This window comes from Pristiophorus japonicus, chromosome 12 (assembly GCF_044704955.1).
Source record: "Pristiophorus japonicus isolate sPriJap1 chromosome 12, sPriJap1.hap1, whole genome shotgun sequence".
NCBI lineage: Eukaryota > Metazoa > Chordata > Chondrichthyes > Pristiophoridae > Pristiophorus > Pristiophorus japonicus.
Genome location: NC_091988.1, coordinates 113,009,847 through 113,030,024, shown reverse-complemented (window position 1 = coordinate 113,030,024; position 20,178 = coordinate 113,009,847). Strand labels below are relative to the sequence as shown.

The window sequence follows — 20,178 nt, the reverse complement described above, 5'->3', positions numbered from 1 at the left end:
CGACCCCTCCTCTGGTCCACAGAATGGAACTGGCTCTCCCTCTCTGCACCTCACAGCACAGCGCAATTGTGTGGTTCTCGAGGCTGAAGTTAATGGAGATCGAGGGTTTGGAGAGAGGGTCAAACACCTTGAGAGTTAGAATTCTGGCCCTGTGAGGGTCGAGGTCCACAGTCAGTTTGTATCTCCCAGTGTCCGCCTCCTGTAAATCTTGTGACTCCTAGTTTTGGTTTCACCGCAAAGGGAAACATTTTCTCTACGCTGACCCTATCAAACTTTCATCATCTTAAACACCATTATCAAGCCATCTAGAGAAAAGAGCCCCAGCCTATTCAATCTTTTCTGATAGTGATGACCTCTCGGTTATCACCATCTTATAACCTATCATTATGTGTGCGCACTTGGTCCGTGCAGCAGAGCAGGTCTCCAGTCATCTTGGGTAATCCTTGCCACTGGACCAAGACCTAGCTCCCTAGCTCTGTCAAGCCCGTGTGGTGGCTGGTGTGCAACGGCCACCACACGTTAAAAAAATCCACCCACAGGCATCTTCCACCCTTCAGGATGTAGTTCAGGATCTGGAATATTAGGCTCTTCATTGAAACACCTGCGAACTCATCCTCGAAGCAAGTCATCCTCGAATCGAGGGACCGCCTAAGAAGAAGGTGGTACAGAACTGTTCAAACAGCATCATATTTACCTCAATATAACGGATTTATGTATGCAGCGCATCAGCCAGTTTAACTCATGCAGTGTCTCTGAACAGGGTCCAGGATGGTTTGACGACTTATGGGTGCTTGGATAGGAATAGCCGGCTACCGTTCGCTCCCCATTCAAGGAGTTTCAGTCAAGTCACACCACCCTCAGTCAAGTGCCACATTCAGGCAGTGCTGGAGGGAGGCACAGAGGGGACAGCTCTTTGCTGTTGAACAGCATCGTAGATATTGGGGACTGGATTGCGAGCTTTGTGTCAATACTCTGCAAACGTGCATATCCCCGGCTGGTCCATGTTTCTGAGGACGTACAGATGAAGGCAGACATTGAGTTACAGGCAACTCTCGATTATCTGGGTCCCTCAGGGATTGGGCTATGACGGGTTAACGATTTCTCCATTAGAGCGAGTTAACATTACAGTCAATGCTTACAATACTGCAGGGGTGCTCTAATCAATAGCTGTAGCATATCTTCTAATCCTTGAATTCTAGTCCTCTAGATCTAAAGACCATTCGGCTTGTTGATTACTTCTTGTAACTGTTTGTGGCATTTTAATGAATTATGAGAGGCAGTGGACCTGTGTGCGAGTAGCAGCGGGAGCTGAGGCAAGGCAGAGCGCTTAAAAGCAAGGCTCAACAGGTAACATTCGAAAGGAACATCGGAGTTTCAAAGTGACATCACACACATGGAATTTTCAATGCCGTTACAAGGTTTCTCATTGCATTTATGTGCAGATAATCGAGAGTTGCCTGTACATCAAATCTACAGCACAGACCATTCAGCCCAAATGGTCTATGCTGACGTTTCTGCTCCGTACAAGCCTCCTCTCGCCCCTCCTCTTCTCACAATATCAGCATATCCTTCTATTTTCACCCTCGTGTTTATCTAACTTCTCCTTAAATGCATCGATACTATTTGCCTCAACCACTCCCTGTTCCACATTCTCACCATTCTTTGGGAAAGACTTTTTTCCTGAACTCCCCATTGGATTTATTAGTGACAGAATGCAAGCAAATACCACTGACTCTACAATACTGAGACTTGATATAAAGAGCCGAGGTGTTGGCTACAAGTATTGCCAAAGCACTTTGATGAAGCGAGCACATTCGCAATGTCAAGCCCTACCCTTTCTTTTCACAGATGTTGACTGACTTGCTGTGTACTTCCAGTTTTGCTGTTTTTTCAGTATTTGTTAAATATCAGCAATTTTTTGTGCTCTTAAAAACTTATTTCAGCACTTTTGTCGAGCACGGTAATTGGTCTTGCGTTCCAGCTGTGGGAGCAACTGGACAGGTCATGAAATCGCCCCTGCTATGCTGCTGTGGGAAAGGCTGGATCGGCCACTGAAATGCAGTGTTTGTGCTCCACCCTATGTGTTTCCTATTGTGGTGCCAATCAGCAGTCTTCCACTTCCTTACCATCTGTGAGGGCAGTTAGGCAGAAACTTACCCATGGGCATTCTTGTCCATTCCCTCCTGACTGCGGTCATCACCCTGCAAAATAGATACATTGCTTTGGGTACTGTTGGGGGGGCGGGGGGGATGACTCATCAGGGGAGGGCAGCAGCAGCCAAGTTCATGGCACCGTGGGTGGTTCTGCTGCACAGGAGGGCAGGAAAAAGAGTGGGAGAGCTATAGTGATAAGGGATTAATTGTAAGGGGAATAGATAGACGTTTCTGCGGCCGCAACAGAGACTCCAGGATGGTATGTTGCCTCCCTTGTGCAAGGGTCAAGGATGTCTCAGAGCGGGTGCAGGGCATTCTGAAAAGGGAGGGTGAACAGCCAGTTGTCGTGGTGCATATAGGTACCAACGATATAGGTAAAAAACGGGATGAGATCCTACAAGACGAATTTAGGGAGCTAGGAGCTAAATTTAAAAGTAGGACCTCAAAAGTAGTAATCTCAGGATTGCTACCAGTGCCATGTGCTAGTCAGAGTAGGAATCACAGGACAGCTCAGATGAATACGTGACTTGAGGAGTGGTGCAGAAGGGAGGGATTCAAATTCCTGGGAGAGGTGGGACCAGTACAAACCGGACGGTCTGCACCTGGGCAGGACCGGAGCCAATCTTAGGGGGGAGTGTTTGCGAGTGCTGTTGGGGAGGAGTTAAACTAATATGGCAGGGGGATGGGAACCTATGCAGGGAGACAGAGGGAAGTAGAATGGGGACAGAAGCAAAAGAAAGAAAGAAGAAAAGTGGAGGGCAGAGAAACCTAAGGCAAAACGGGCCACATTACAGCAAAACTCTAAAGGGGCAAAGTGTGTTCGAAAGACAAGCCTGAAGGAGTGGAGTATTCGGAATAAGGTGGACGAATTAACTGCACAGATTGCAGTTAACGGGTATGATGTAATTGGCATCACAGAGACATGGCTCCAGGGTGACCAAGGCTGGGAACTCAACATCCAGGGTTATTCAACATTTAGGAAGGATAGACAGAAAGCAAAAGGAGGCGGAGTGGCATTGCTGGTTAAAGAGGAAATTAATACAATAGTAAGGAAGGACATTAGCTTGGATGATGTGGAATCGGTATGGGTGGAGCTATGGAATACCAAGGGGCAGAAAACGCTAGTGGGAGTAGTGTACAGACCACCAAACAGTAGTAGTGAGGTTGGGGACAGCATCAAACAAGAAATTGGGGATGCATGCAATAAAGGTACAGCAGTTATCATGGGTGACTTTAATCTACATATTGATTGGGCTAATCAAACTGGTAGCGATGCGGTGGAGGAGGATTTCCTGGAGTGTATTAGGAATGATTTTCTAGATCAATATGTTGAGGAACCAACTAGGGAGCTGGCCATCCTAGACTGGGTGATGTGTAATGAGAAAGGACTAATAAGCAATCTTGTTGTGCGAGGCCCCTTGGGGAAGAGTGACCATAACATGGTAGAATTCTTTATTAAGATGGAGAGTGACACAGTTAATTCAGAAACTAGGGTCCTGAACTTAAGGAAAGGTAACTTCGATGGTTTGAGGCATGAATTGGCTAGAATAGACTGGCAAATGATACTTAAAGAGTTGATGGTGGATAGGCAATGGCAAACATTCAAAGATCACATGGATGAACTTCAGCAATTGTACATCCCTGTCTGGAGTAAAAATAAAACTGGGAAGGTGGCTCAACCGTGGCTAACAAGGGAAATTAAGGATAGTGTTAAATCCAAGGAAGAGGCATACAAATTGGCCAGAAAAAGCAGCAAGCCTGAGGACTGGGAGAAATTTAGAATTCAGCAGAGGAGGACAAAGGGTTTAATTAAGAGGGGGAAAATAGAGTATGAGAAGAAGCTTGCCGGGAACATAAAAACTGACTGCAAAAGCTTCTATAGATATGTGAAGAGAAAAAGATTAGTGAAGACAAACTTATATCCCTTGCAGTCAGATTCAGGTGCATTTATAATGGGGAACAAAGAAATGGCAGACCAATTGAACAAATACTTTGGTTCTGTCTTCACGAAGGAAGACACAAATAATCTCCCGGAAGTTCCAGGGGACCGAGGGTCTAGTGAAAAGGAGGAACTGAAGGATATCCTTATTAGTCGGGAAATTGTGTTAGGGAAATTGATGGGATTGAAGGCCGATAAATCCCCGGGGACTGATAGTCTGCATCCCAGAGTACTTAAGGAAGTGGCCCTAGAAATAGTGGATGCATTGGTGATTATCTTCCAACAATTTATCGACTCTGGATCAGTTCCTATGGACTGGAGGGTAGCTAATGTAACACCACTTTTTAAAAAGGGAGGGAGAGAGAAATTGGGTAATTATAGACCGGTTAGCCTGACATAAGTAGTGGGGAAAATGTTGGAAAGCAGTGACAGGATCGGTCCAAGTCAGCATGGATTTATGAAGGGGAAATCATGCTTGACAAATCATCTGGAATTTTTTGAGGATGTATCTAGTAGAGTGGACAAGTGAGAACCAGTGAATGTGGTGTATTTGGACTTTCACAAGGCTTTTGACAAGGGCCCACACAAGAGATTGGTGTGCAAAATCAAAGTACATGGTATTGTGGGTAATATACTGACGTGGATAGAGAACTGGTTGGCAGACAGAAAGCAGAGAGTCGGGATAAACGGGTCCTTTTCAGAATAGCAGGCAGTGACTAGTGGAGTGCCGCAGGGCTCAGTGCTGGGACCCCAGCTCTTTACAACATACACTCAATTCCTTCATCCAAATCATTGATGTAACATTTTAAATTAGTTGAAGAATGTATTTTTTACAGAAGTAGGAAACGCTCATTGGTCCAGGCCAATAAGCAATCCAAGAAAGTGCCCACAAAGGAACTGCTCCATATTGGCCACAATACAACCATACATTACAAAGTTTGCAGATGACACTAAACTGGGTGGCGGTGTGAGCTGTGAGAGGGATGCTAAGAGGCTGCAGGATGACTTGGACAGGTTAGGTGAGTGGGCAAATGCATGGCAGATGCAGTATAATGTGGATAAATGTGAGGTTATCCACTTTGGGGGCAAAAATGCAAAGACAGAATATTATATGAATGGCGGCAGATTAGGAAAAGGGGAGGTGCACCGAGACCTGGGTGTCATGGTTCATCAGTCACTGAAAGTTGGCATACAGGTACAGCAGGTGGTGAAGAAGGCAAATGGTATGTTGGCCTTCATAGCAAGGGGATTTGAGTACAGGAGCAGGGAGGTCTTACTGCAGTTGTTCAGGTCCTTGGTGAGGCCTCACCTGGAATATTGTGTTCAGTTTTGGTCTCCTAATCTGAGGAAGGACGTTCTTGCTATTCAGGGAGTGCAGCGAAGGAAAGGGGTACTGAGGGAATGATCAGTCATGATCTTATTGAATGGTGGTGCAGGCTCGAATGGCCTGCTCCTGCACCTAATTTCTATGACTATCCTGAACGTTATTGGCAGAGACATGGGAGCAGTGTCAGGGAATTGATGGGTGATGTAAACCCAACATGCTGAGAAAAAGAGAAATAAAATATCTCCCATGTTTTGAAAGTGTACTGCAGCTCAGTGACACTGGCCATGCCTGGTGAAAGATCAGATCGGATCAGCAAGTCAGTTCCTACCAGAGATATTTGTGCACTGATGAGAGTGGGCCCCCCTGTATGGCTCAGAGACATGGACCATATACAGTAGACACCTCAAATTGCTCGAGAAATACCACCAACGATGTCTCCGCAAGTTCCTACAAATCCCCTGGGAGGACAGACGCACCAAAGTTAGCGTCCTCGACCAGGCCAACATCCCCAGCATCGAAGCACTGACCACACTCGACTAGCTCCGTTAGGCAGCCATATTGTCCGCATGCCCGACCCTAGACTCCCAAAGCAAGCGCTCTACTCTGATCTCCAAGGTGGGCAGAGGAAGCGTTTCAAGGACACCCTCAAAGCCTCCTTGATAAAATGCAACAACCCCACTGACACCTGGGAGTCCCTGGCCAAAGACCACCCTAAGTGGAGGAAGAGCATCCAGGAGGGCGCTGAACACCTTGAGTCTCGTCGCCGTGAGCATGCAGAAATCAAGTGCAGGCAGCAGAAGGAGCATGTGGCAAACCAGTCCCACTCTTGTAAATTCACTCATGGAATTACAAAATCATCATGTACATATACAATATCTGCATTCATGATTTAATTTAATACAGTTCAGTTGCACAGCAATTGTAACAAGCCTTGTCTTGACCAGTGATTTTCCACTCAAATGGCACATGTATACACTGACTCCAAAGTCATATAAACACTTTCCAAATGTTGGGATTTCATGCAATGCCTGTAAACATCCAGCCCTTGGCAGCTCGGCTTTATGAACAACATAAAGATAAGCATTTTACCATCAAGGACAAGACTTGTTAAGTGCAGCTGTTTTATTAATGATGCACCAGGACGATGGTTTGGGATTAGGAAATTAGTTTTTAATGTATAATAGATGCCTATAAAATTAAATGACCAGGTTCCAGTCTATATTACTACAAAGCTCTCCCACAAACGCGAACAATGTCCTGACTTACCCAGTTTTCCCAAGATGGCTCCAGCTTCTGGATCTGGTTCTCCAGGAACAGCATCACAATCACAAATGTCACAATCTCTCAGAGCTGCAATTTGGGCAGCATGATAATCCTTAGAAGCCCTATGAAATTATCAAGACATAACGCAAATGAAACAAAATAAAGAAAATCGAAGAGCAGAGAGGAGGGGAAGTGGCCGGGGCGGTGAGGGGGGAAGTGGCCGGGGGGCGGTGGGGGGGGTGGAAGTGGCCGGGGGGCGGTGGGGGGGGAAGTGGCCGGGGGGCGGTGGGGGGGGTGGAAGTGGCCGGGGGGCGGTGGGGGGGGAAGTGGCCGGGGGGCGGTGGGGGGGGTGGAAGTGGCCGGGGGGCGGTGGGGGGGGTGGAAGTGGCCGGGGGGCGGTGGGGGGGGAAGTGGCCGGGGGGCGGTGGGGGGGGTGGAAGTGGCCGGGGGGCGGTGGAAGTGGCCGGGGGGCGGTGGGGGGGGAAGTGGGGGGGGGGGGAAGTGGCCGGGGGGCGGTGGGGGGGGTGGAAGTGGCCGGGGGGCGGTGGGGGGGGGGGGGGGAAGTGGCCGGGGGGCGGTGGGGGGGGGGGGAAGTGGCCGGGGGGCGGTGGGGGGGGGGGAAAGGTGGCCGGGGGGCGGTGGGGGGGGGGGAAAGGTGGCCGGGGGGCGGTGGTGGCCGGCGGGCGGTGGGGGGGGGGGGGGGGGAAGTGGCCGGGGGGCGGTGGGGGGGGGGGGAAAGGTGGCCGGGGGGCGGTGGGGGGGGGGAAAGGTGGCCGGGGGGCGGTGGGGGGGGGGGGAAGGTGGCCGGGGGGCGGTGGGGGGGGGGGGGAAAGGTGGCCGGGGGGCGGTGGGGGGGGGGGGAAGTGGCCGGGGGGCGGTGGGGGGGGAAGTGGCCGGGGCGGTGGGGGGGGAAGGTGGCCGGGGGGCGGTGGGGGGGGAAGGTGGCCGGGGGGCGGTGGGGGGGGAAGTGGCCGGGGGGCGGTGGGGGGGGGGGAAAGGTGGCCGGGGGGCGGTGGGTGGGGGGGGAAGTGGCCGGGGCGGTGGGGGAGGAAGTGGCCGGGGGGCGGAAGTGAAATGACATGCATGGGATGAAACTAAGGAGAAATCAGAAGCGCAAAGAAAACATGGACACACACAGAATTTTGCCAATTGATTTGACGCACATAATCATGTCACTGGGAAAATGAGATGAAGCTTTAAGTCACGCCCTCTCTCTGGCACCGATTCTCAGTGCAGTTCGCCGGTCCCTACATCTCCTTGCCCTACCCCAGCTGCTGCCTCACACACGGACTCGCTTGCTTTTTGTTCTCTCTCTCTCTCTCTCTCTCTCTCTCTCCTTTTTCTCTCTCCACACTTCAACCAAAACCTGTGTGGACACAGCGACCTCAGCTTTATCATCACCTCAATCGTTTTTTTTCTGCCCATTTTTGGCAGACCACTTGAAACCTTCTTGCGGATCCCTCGGGGGTGGAGGGGGGTTGCGGACTCCAGGTTGGGAACCCCTGATGTAGGGAATCCTGCAGTTGGCCCTTTTGTTCAGTTTTACCTTCACCATGGCGTGGGGGGGGAGGGGCGCGTAAGTGAGAGAGCGCACATACTGCAGGGAGGGGGAGAGTGAGAGAGAGCGCACACGCTGCAGAGAGTCGGAGGGAGGGGGGGGACAGAGAGCACGCTGCAGGGAAAGAGAGATACAGAGAGCGCACATACTGCAGGGAGAGAGAGAGAACGAGCACATACTGCAGAGAGAGAGAGAGCGAGCGAGCACATACTGCAGGAAGAAAGAGAGAGAGAGCACATACAGCAGGGAGAGAGCGAGACAGAGAGAGCGCACATACATATTGCAAGGAGAGAGAGAGCGCACATACATACTGCAGAGAGAGAGCGCACATACATACTGCAGAGAGAGAGCGCACATACATACTGCAGGGAGAGAGAGAGCGCACATACATACTGCAGAGAGAGAGAGAGCGCACATACATACTGCAGGGAGAGAGAGAGCGCACATACATACTGCAGGGAGAGAGAGCGCACATACATACTGCAGGGAGAGAGAGAGCGCACATACATACTGCAGGGAGAGAGAGAGCGCACATACATACTGCAGGGAGAGAGAGAGCGCACATACATACTGCAGAGAGAGCGCGCACATACATACTGCAGAGAGAGAGAGAGAGCGCACATGCATACTGCAGGGAGAGAGAGAGCGCACATGCATACTGCAAGGAGAGAGAGAGCGCACATACATACTGCAGGGAGAGAGAGAGCGCACATACATACTGCAGAGAGAGCGCACATACATACTGCAGAGAGAGCGCACATACATACTGCAGAGAGAGAGAGCGCACATACATACTGCAGAGAGAGAGCGCACATACATACTGCAGAGAGAGCGCACATACATACTGCAGGGAGAGAGAGAGAGCGCACATGCATACTGCAGGGAGAGAGAGAGCGCACATGCATACTGCAAGGAGAGAGAGAGCGCACATACATACTGCAGGGAGAGAGAGAGCGCACATACATACTGCAGAGAGAGCACACATACATACTGCAGAGAGAGCGCACATACATACTGCAGAGAGAGAGAGCGCACATACATACTGCAGAGAGAGAGAGCGCACATACATACTGCAGAGAGAGAGAGCGCACATACATACTGCAGAGAGAGAGCGCACATACATACTGCAGAGAGAGAGCGCACATACATACTGCAGGGAGAGAGAGAGCGCACATACATACTGCAGAGAGAGAGAGAGCACATACTGCAGAGAGAGAGAGAGAGAGAGAGAGAGCACATAGTGCAGGGCGAGAGAGAGAGCACATACTGCAGGGAGAGAGAGAGAGAGCACATACTGCAGGGAGAGAGAGAGAGAGCACATACTGCAGGGGGAGAGAGAGAGCACATACTGCAGGGAGAGAGAGAGAGAGAGAGAGAGAGAACATACTGCAGGGAGAGAGAGAGAGAGGGAGAGCACATACTGCAGGGAGAGAGAGAGAGGGAGAGCACATACTGCAGGGAGAGAGAGAGAGCACATACTGCAGGGAGAGAGAGAGAGAGCACATACTGCAGGGAGAGAGAGAGAGAGCACATCCTGCAGAGAGAGAGAGAGAGAGAGAGAACATACTGCAGGGAGAGAGAGAGAACATACTGCAGGGAGAGAGAGAGAGAGAGAGAGAACATACTGCAGGGAGAGAGAGAGAGAGAGAGAGAGAACATACTGCAGAGAGAGAGAGAGAGAACATACTGCAGGGAGAGAGAGCACATACTGCAGGGAGAGAGAGAGAGCACATACTGCAGAGAGAGAGAGAGAGAGCACATACTGCAGAGAGAGAGCACATACTGCAGGGAGAGAGAGAACATACTGCAGGGAGTGAGAGAGAGCACATACTGCAGGGAGAGAGAGAGAGTATTATGTGGTACGTGCAAGAGTGAGTAATGCAAGATGTTTGTGAAAAGAACGCGACTGTTGCCAACTGCAGTTTACAAGCACAGTCTGTGACTTTTTGGTTGGTTGCTTCGGGACACCCGGGGGAAAATGTCAGGAACGCAGATCGGGACTGGGAAAAAATGTCTGGAACTCGGAGCGGGACTGGGGAACATGTCAGTTACGCAGTACCTTAAATGGTCAACAATGTCATTACATAAATGGAAAGTAGATGGGTACATGGGATTCGGGCTACTGCTCATGTGTTTCCATGGTGTAATTTTTATGTAATATGCCTTAGTATTAAGTGACCATACATCTCTTTGAATTGAATTACATCCATCATTGAAAGTTAAATGTAAGTTGTTGATACTAACAGTGGGGGAGGTCCTACATTGAAAGTGTCCTGTTCCCAGGATTCATATTTCTCACTGTAATCAGCACAGTTGAAGAGGTATATAGGTCACTCCGGGTTACGCTGTTGCATCGCTCGATATTGAGCAGTGCGAAGATGCTCAAACCACTCACAGGAGTGGCCAGGACTGCTGCACCTGAGTGAATATCAAAGGCCAAGAGCTGCACATTTATAACAGAGCTTTACTCTGTATCTGCCCCTCATTGTTCCTTCCTTGGTATGTTGAGGGGTTGGGTGGACTGAAGAATTGTCCCACCCCTTGCACAGATGTCCCTGAAGCACAGAAAATGACCACAACATGCAAAATGAAGCGTGAGCTTTTATTGGAGGCATGTTGTGAGGTTCAGACCTTCTAAAAGTGTTGATGTCAGTGATGATCTGGTACTGGAACACTTTTAAAGTACTGATGAACTTTGAACTACTTGAGCTTCACTGTGGTGTTTCTGAATGGATTGCTTTCCCTCCCTTTGCCCTTCCGATTTGTTGTGGGTGTTAGCCATGGTGTAGTTGGTAGCACTCTCGCCTCTGAGTCAGTGCTCAAGTTCCACTCGAGCACGCACTCGAAGCTGACACCATCGACTGGATGAGATATTAAGCCAATATTTATCCCTCACTAACATGACTAAAACAGATTATCTCTTCATTTATAACAGTGCTATTTGTGGGGCCTTGGGATATCTTGAGGTCATGAAAGGCGCTGCTGAAACGCAAGTTCTTTTATTTTATTCTGTGCTAATGGTGTAATAAACGGAAGGTTACCTGATGGTTACAGGGCTACATTTTCCGTTAAGGCTGCTGAAAGTTAATAGGAACATAGTCCCTTTCTTTACAAAGTACTTCAGATATAAAATAAGGCTCATCAATGACTTGCATTTGTACAGTGCTCTACTCAGAACTCCTTCACGGCAAGCGAGCCCCAAGTGGGTAGAGGAAACGTTACAAGGACACCCTCGAAGCCTCCCTGATAAAGTGCAACATCCCCACTGACACCTGGGAGTCCCTGGCCAAAGACCATCCTAAGTGGAGGAAGAGCATCCGGGAGGGCACTGAACACCTCAAGTCTCGTCGCCGAGAGCATGCAGAGACCAAGTGCAGGCAGTGGAAAGAGCGTGCGGCAAACCTGTCCCACCCACCCCTTCCCTCAACCACTGTCTGTCCCACCTGTGACGGGGACTGTGGTTCTCGTATTGGACTGTTCAGCCACCTAAGGACTCATTTTTAGAGTGAAAGCAAGTCTTCCAAATTCCAAGGGACTGCCTATGATGATGTGATAACACAACAAAATCTTCCAAGGTGGTGCCCGTAAGAAGAAACAGACAGAGTAGAGAATTAGAAAACATAGGATCAGAGAAATTTACAGCACGGAAGGAGGCCATTTCGGCCCATCGTGTCCGCGCCGGCCAACAAAGAGCTAACCAGCCGAATCTCGCTTTCCAGCTCTCGGTCCGTAGCCCTGTAGGTTACGGCACTTCCAAATGCACATCCAAGTACTTTTTAAATGTGGTGAGGGTTTCTGCCTCTACCACCCTTTCAGGCAGTGAGTTCCAGACCCCCACCACCCTCTGGGTGAAAATAATTCTCCTCCAATTCCCTCTAAACCTCCTACCAATTAATTTAAAATCTATGCTCTCTGGTTGTTGACCCCTCTGCTAAGGGAAATAATTCATTCCTATCCACTCTATCTAGGCCCCTCATAATTTTATGCACCTCAATAAGCTCTCCCCTCAGCCTCCTCTGTTCCAAAGAAAACAACCCCAGCCTATCAAATCCTTCCTCATAGCTAAAATTCTCCAGTCCAGGTAACATCCTCTAGTGCAATTACATCTTTCCTGCAATGTGGTGACCAGAACTGCACACACAACTCCAGCTGTGGCCTAACTAGTGTTCTGTACAGTTCAAGCATAACCTCCCGGCTCTTGTATTCTGTGCCTCGGCTAATAAAGGCAAGTATTCCAGATTCCTTCTTAACCAACTTATCTAGCTGGCCTACCTTCAGAGATCTGTGGACATGCACTCCCAGGTCCCTTTGTTCCTCGACACTTCTCAGTGTCCTAAATTTAATGTGTATTCCCTTTCCTTGTTAGTCCTTCCCAGCTACATTACCTCACACTTCTCCGGATTGAATTCTATTTGCCACTGTTCTGCCCACCTAACTAGCTCATTGATATCTTCCTGCAGTCTGCAGGTTTCTTCTTCATTATCAACCATTCAGTCGATTTTAGTATAATCTGCAAACTTCTTAATCATACCCCCTCCATTCAAACATAGAAACATAGAAAATAAGTGCAGGAGTAGGCCCTTCGAGCCTGCACCACCATTCAATAAGATCATGGCTGATCATTCCTTCAGTACCCCTTTCCTGCTTTCTCTCCATACCCCTTGATCCCTTTAGCCGTAAGGGCCATATCTAACTCCCTTTTGAATATATCCAATCAAGTCTAAAGCATTGATATATACCACAAAAAGCAAGGGACCTAGTACTGAACACTGCGGAACCCCACTGGAAACGGCCTTCCAGTCACACAAGCACCCATCAACCATTACCCTTTGCTTCCTGCCTCTGAGCCAATTTTGGATCCAACTTGTCACTTTGCCCTGGATCCCTTGGGCTTTTACTTTTGTGACTAGTCTGCCATGTAGGACCTTACCAAAAGCCTTGCTAAAGTCCATATACACTACATCAAAAGTACTACCCTCATCAACCCTCCTTGTTACCGCCTCAAAAATTCAATCAAGTTAGTCAGTCACAACCTTCTCTTAATGTCATATCACAGGCAGTCCCTCGAAATTGAGGAAGACTTGCTTCCACTCTAAAAGTGAGTTCTCAGGTGACTGAATAGTCCAGTACGGGAATTACAGTCTCTGTCACAGGTGGGACAGACAGTGGTTGAGGGAAAGGGTGGGTGGGATTGGTTTGCCGCACGCTCCTTCTGCTGTCTGCGCTTAGTTTCTGCATGCTCTCGGCGACGAGACTCGAGGTGCTCAGTGCCCACCCGGATGCTCTTCCTCCATTTTGGGTGGTCTTTGGCCAGGGATTCCCAGGTGCCGGTGGGGATGTTGCATTTTATCAAGGAGGCTTTGAGGGTGTCCTTGAAGCGTTTCCTCTGCCCACTTGGGGCTCGCTTGCCATGTAGGAGTTCCGAGTAGAGCGCTTGCTTTGGGAATCTCGTGTCAGGCATGCGGATGATGTGGCCTGCCCAATGGAGCTGGCCGCCTGTGGTCAGTGCTTCGATGCTGGGGATGTTGGCCTGAATGAGAACACTGATGTTGGTGCGTCTGTCCTCCCAGGGGATTTGCAGGATCTTGCGGAGACATCATTGGTGGTATTTCTCCAGCGCTTTGAATTGCCTCCTGTATATGGTCCATGTCTCTCAGCCATACAGGAGGGCGGGTATCACTACTGCCCTGTAGACCATAAGCTTGGTGCCAGATTTGAGGTCCTGGTCTTCAAACACTCTTTTCCTCAGGCGACCGAAGGCCTTGTCATCGATGTCTACCCTTGCTGATCCCGTAACAAATCCATGCTGATGGTCCTTGATTAATCCGTGTCTTTCTAAATGAAGATTTATCCTGTCCCTCAGAAATGTTTCCAATAATTTTCCCACCACCGAGGTTAGGTTGACTGGCCTGCAATTACTTGATCTATCCCTTTCTCCCTTCTTAAACAAAGGTACAACATTAGCAGTCCTCCAGCACCACACCTCGAGCCAGAGAGGATTGGAAAATGATGGCCAGAGCCTCTGCTATTTCCTCTTTTGGGGATAACCCCTTTGAGGAGATTTTTAAAGGGAAGGAACAAGATGGCAAGGTGAAAAGGTTTAGGTAGGCAGTTCCAGACAGTAGGGTCTGGATTGCTGAAAACTCTGCCCCCAAATAAGGAACAGTGGGAGTGAGGGATGCACAGTGGGCCAGGAATCTGGCTGGGCTGTAGGGCTGGAGAATGGTGCAGGGGTAGGGTGCGATGTGCGTGGGGTGCATTTGAAGCCCGGCACAGATCGAGCAGGACACCACTGTGTGGCTCGGCCCGAGTGAGCAGCTCGGTGAGGAGGATGGAGTCAGGTGTTTTTGCCAGGAGACTCCATACGAGCTGATGTGACTGTGACTTGTACACCGCTGCTGTGAGGTGTGCAGTGATTCTCAAGGCATGTTCTCGACATTCAAATCCCATCTCGTTGAACGAGTTGTATTCAGCTCAACTCTGTGTTTGCAGATGGTGGGTGTATCGGATGATGTCCATGAATATGCAGTGGCCCTGAAGGACACCGAAGACAAGATTGCACGATGTCCTGCAACGGTAAGTGAATAGCCGTTTAATCTGGTGTTGCGCAGTGGGTCAGTGCCAAAGGCATGGATGGCATTTTGGTTGGCAATTCAAATAAATACTTAATTTGCTCACCTAATTCCAGATCCAGATCCACGGACACTGGTCGGGCACCACTCGCCCGAGGTTTCTGTGTCTTGATGGTGAATGTTAGCAGACTATTTACTATGGGAGGCATCCTGAACCTTCATTACAAAGTAATTACAGCACAGAAACAGACCATTTGGCCCAACAGACCCATGACAGTGATGCTCCACACGAGCCTCCTCCCCCCCTCTTCATCTCACCCCATCAACATTGCCTTCTATTCCTTTCTCCCTCATGTGCTTATCTAGCTTCATGAATCTGCTATTCATAGAATGGTTACAGTACAGGAGCAGGCCATTCGGCCCGTCGAGCCCATGCCGGCTCTCTGCAAAAGCATCTCTGCTAGTCCCACTCCCCTGCCCTTTCCCTGTAGCCCTGCAAACTTATTTCTTTCAGGTACTTATCCAACTCCTTTTTGAAAGCCATGTTTGAGTCTGCCTCCTCCACCCTTTCAGGCAGTGAGTCCCAGATTCTAACCGCTTGCTGTGTGTAAAAAAAAAAAAAAAGTTTTTTCTATCCATGTAACTGAAGTCCCTCAGTCCTGGAACCATTCTCGTAAATCTTTTCTTCACCCTCTCTAAGGCCTTCACATCCTTCCTAAAGTGCGGTGCCTAGAATTGGACACAATACTCCAGTTGAGGCCAAACCACTGTTTTATACAGGTTCATCATAACTTCCACACTTTTGTACTCTATACCTCTATTCACGAAGCCCAGGATCCCATAAGCTTTTTTCACCACTTTCTCAAGCTGCTCTGCCACCTTTAACGATTTGTGCCCATATACCCCCAGTCTCTCTGCCCCTTTCGAATTGTACCCTTTAGTTTATATTGCCTCTCCTCACACTTTGGAAGAAAGAATATCACTTCACACTTTGCTGCATTAAATTTCATCTGCCACGTGTCCGCCCATTCCACCAGCCTGTCTATGTCTTCCTGAAGTCTATCACTATCCTCCTCACTGTTCACTATACTTTCAAGTTTTGTGTCATCTGCAAATTTTGAAATTGTGCCCTGTACACCCAAGTCCAAGTCATTAATAGATATCAAGAAAAGCAGTGGTCCCAGTACTGACCCCTGGGGAACACCACTGTATACCTGCCTCCAGTCTGAAAAACAACCCTTCACCACTACTCACTTAGCCAGTTTTGTATCCATGCTGCCACTGTCCCTTTTATTCCATGGACTTCAACTTTGCTGGCAAGCCTGTTATGTGGCACTTTGTCGAACGCCTTTTGGAAATCCATGTGTAACTCTCTCTGTTACCTCATCAAAAAAAACTCAATCAAGTTGGTTAAATATGATGTGACTTTAACAATTCCATGCTGGCTTTCCTTAAGTAATACACACTTGTCCAAGTGACTGTTAACCTTGTCCCTGATTATTGTTTCTAAAAGTTTCCCTACTACCGAGGTTAAGCTGACCGGCCTATAATTGCTGGGTTTATATTTACACCCAGGGTGAAACTTTTTCAATTCTCCAGTCCTCTGGCACCACCCCCATTTCTCAGGAGGATTGGAAGATTATGGGCAGTACCTTTGCGATTTCCTCCTTCACTTCCCTCAGCGTCCTAGGATGCATCCCATATGGTGACTTATCTACTTTAAAGTACAGCCAGCCTTTCTCGTACCTCATCTTTATCAATTCTTATTCCATCCAGTATCTGCTCTACCTCCTCCTTCACTATGTCTTTGGCAACATCATCTTCCCTGGTGAAGACAGATGTAAATACTCATTTAGTACCTCAGCCATACCCTCTGCCTCCATGCGTAGATCTTTTTGGTCCCTAATCGCCCCACCCCTCCTCTTATTACCCGTTTACTATTTATATACCTATTGAAGACTTTTGGATTCCCTTTTATGTTAGCTGCCATTCTTTTCTCAAACCCTCTCTTTGCCCTCTTACTTTCTTTTTCACTGCCCCTCTGACCTTTCTATATATAGCCTGATTCTCAGATGTATTCTCAACCTGACATCTGTCATACGCGCTCTTTTTCTGCTCCATCTTACTCCCTATCTGGTTTGTCATCCAGGGAGCTCTGACTTTAGTTGCCCTACCTTTCCCCCTAGTGGGAATGTACCTCAACTGTACCTGAACTATTTCCTCTTTAAAGGCAGCCATTGTTCCACTACAGTTTTGCTGCCAATCTTTGATTCATATTTACCCGGGCCAGATCTGTTCACATCCCACTGAAATTTGCCTTCCTCCAATTAAGTATTTTTACTCTAGATTGCTCCCTGTCCTTTTCCATAGCTACTCTCGACCTTATGATACTATGATCACTGTTCCCTAAATGTTCCCCTCCTGACACTTGCTCCACCTGACCTACCTCATTCCCCAGAACCAGATCCAGCAATGCCTCCTCCCTCGTTGGGGCGGAAACATACTGATCAAGAATGTTCTCCTGAACACACTTCAGTAATTCTTCCCCTTCTCTGCCCTTAATACTATTAATGTCCCAGTCTATGGGCCCAAGTTTCCACATGATTGGCGCCTGATTTTTAGGAGCAACTGGTGGAGAACGGACTATCTTAGAAATCGCAATTCTCCACATTTTTTTTTCTGCAGTTCTAGTCAGGTAGAACAGTTCTACTTTGGAACAGAATTTTTTCTTCAAAAGGGGGCGTGTCCGGCCACTGACGCCTGATTTCAAAGTTTCCACAGTGAAAACGTACTCCAAACTAACTTAGAATGGAGCAAGTGAAGATTTTTGTAGAACTGAAAAAACCTGTTCTACACATTAAAAAATCAGGCGCAGGTTACAAATTAGGCGTCCAGAACGAGGTGGGGGGGGGGGCGGAAGGGAAGTCATTAAATTCTATAATAAATCCTTATTTATACTTATACAAATATTGTACAAATAAATCCAACCTGAATAAACATTTATAAGCAAAGAAAATATTAAATAAACCATCTTCCTACCTGTGTGAAAGTGCTTCAGGCACGGAGAATGCTGCAGTCAGCCTGAGGCGCCCGTTCTTCCCGCGGGGGGGGGGGGGGGGGTGGGGAGGCGCGCGTTCTTTCCCGCGGGGGGGGGAGGCGCCCGTTCTGCCTGAGGGAGGGGAGAGGAGGCGCCCGTTCTTTCCTGCGGGGATAGGGGGGAGGCGCCCGTTCTTCCCGCGGGGGGGTGGAGAGGAGGCACCCGTTCTTTCCCGCGGGGGGGGGGGAGAGGCGCCCGTTTTTCCCGTGGGGGGGTAGGAGGCGCCCGTTCTTCCCGGGGGGGGGGGTAGGAGGTGCCCGTCCTTCCCGCGGGTGTGGGGGGTGAGGGGGAGAGGAGGCGCCCGTTCTTTCCTGCGGGGGGGGGGGGAAGGCGCCCGTTCTTCCCGCGGGTGGGGGGGGAAAGAGAGGAGGCGCCCGTTCTTTCCCGCGGGGGGGGGTAGGAGGCGCCCGTTCTTCCCGCGGGGGGGTCGGGGGGAAGGAGACAGTGAGAAGGCTGCAAGTGCTGATGTGCTGATGGCAATGTGCTTTTATTTAAAAATTGTTCAAAAATGAAACAGCTACAAAGAACTACAAAAATGGCCGAGTGCCAATGTTTTTTTCACACTGAGCATGTGCGAACGCTCCAACGCGCACGCGCAGCGTTGCTGGCAGGAAAAAAACTAATTTAAATAGTACCCGCCACCTCCCACTTACAAAATCGGCGCGAGTGTAGGCTCCGCCCCCTGGGCGCCGTGCCAGGCAGACAAGGAGCTGCAGAACGCTCCAGAATCGTGAGGTTTTTTTTAGGCGCCGTTTTAGGCGTGAAAAACGGGCGCCTAGCTCGGAGGGGCGCCCGTTTTTTATCGTGTAGAAACTTGGGCCCTATATTAGGACAGTTCAATTCCCCCTTTATCACTGCTCTATAATCCTTGCATCTCTCTGTAATTTCTCTGCAAATTTGCTCCTCCATATCATTCCCACTATTTGGTGGTCTATAGAACCCACCTAGTAGTGTCATGGCACCTCTATTATTTCTTAACTCTAGCCATATCGATTTTGTCTTTGACCCCTCCAGGACATCCTCTCTCTCTCCAGCAATACTGCCACCACCTCTTATCTTTCTTTCCCTAGCTTTTCTGAACACCCTATATCCAGGAATATTTAAAACCAATCCTGCCTTTTTTTGAGCCAGGTCTCCATTACTGCCACAACATCATGTTCCCATGTGGCTATTTGCACTTGCAGCTCATCAAGCTTGTTTATTATGCTTTGTGCGTTCACATACGTAAACTGTAAACCTATCTTAACCATCCTGTGTTCTCTTAGTCTGACCCCACCCAATACCTTTCAATTTCTTGCTTTAGTGCTATCCGTCTCTCACAACCCTTTGTGCCCTTTGTTTCTCCTTTCTAATGCTACATCCTGGTGCCCATCCCCCTGCCAACTTAGTTTAAACCCTCCCCAATAGCACTAGCAAACCTCCCCGCGACGATATTGGTCCTGGTTCTGTTGAGATGTAACCCATACGGTCTGTACAGGCTCCATCTCCCCCAGAACTGGTCCAATGCACCAGGAATCTGAAGCCTTCCCTCCTGCACCATCTCTCCAGCCATGCATTCATCTGCTCTATCCTCCTATTTCTATACTCACTCGTGCGTGGCACCGGGAGTAATCCGGAGATTAGTACCTTTTGAAGGTCCTGCTTTTGAATCTCTTTCTGAGCTCCCTAAAATCTGCCTGCAGGAACTCAGCCCTCTCTCCGTATGTCGTTGGTACCAATTTGGACCACGACCTCTGGGTGTTCACCCTCCCCCCTCAGAATGGTCTACAGCCGCTCAGTGAAATCCTTGACCCTGGCACCAGGGAGACAACATACCATCCTGGAATCACTTCTGCGGCCTGTCTGCTCCTCTAACTATTGAATCCCCTACCACTGTTGCTTTTCCTGTCTTCCTCCACCACCCCGTGTTCAGCTGAGCCACCCGTAGTGCCGTGGACTTGGCTCCGGTTGTACTCACCAGAGGAACCATTGCCCTCACCGATACTCAGAACAGAATACTGGTCGGAGAGCATGATGCACTCTGGACTCCTGCACTATCTGCCTGGTCCGCCTCCTCTGTCTGGCCGTCACCCATTCCCTTTCTGCCTGTGCACTCCTTAGCTGTGTGGTTTCCTCCCTGTGGTAGCGACTTCCACATTCTAACCACTTTGGGTAAAGAAGTTTCTCCTGAATTCCCTATGGGATTTATTAGTGACTATCTTATACTGACTGCACCTAGTTCTGGTCTCACCGACAAGTGAAAACAGCTTCTCAACATTTATATAACCCT

The 20,178-nt window shown here is 49.2% G+C and overlaps 1 protein-coding gene across 1 annotated transcript in view; it reads left to right on the top strand.

Moving 5' to 3' along the window:
* The window catches only part of LOC139276840 (E3 ubiquitin-protein ligase RNF123), a 413,881-nt gene that overhangs the window by 110,544 nt on the left and 283,159 nt on the right, over nucleotides 1–20,178 (top strand). The window contains exon 19 of the mRNA XM_070894838.1: nucleotides 14,733–14,816. Coding sequence (XP_070750939.1) covers nucleotides 14,733–14,816 — 84 coding nt within the window. The remainder of the gene's footprint in view (nucleotides 1–14,732; nucleotides 14,817–20,178) is intronic.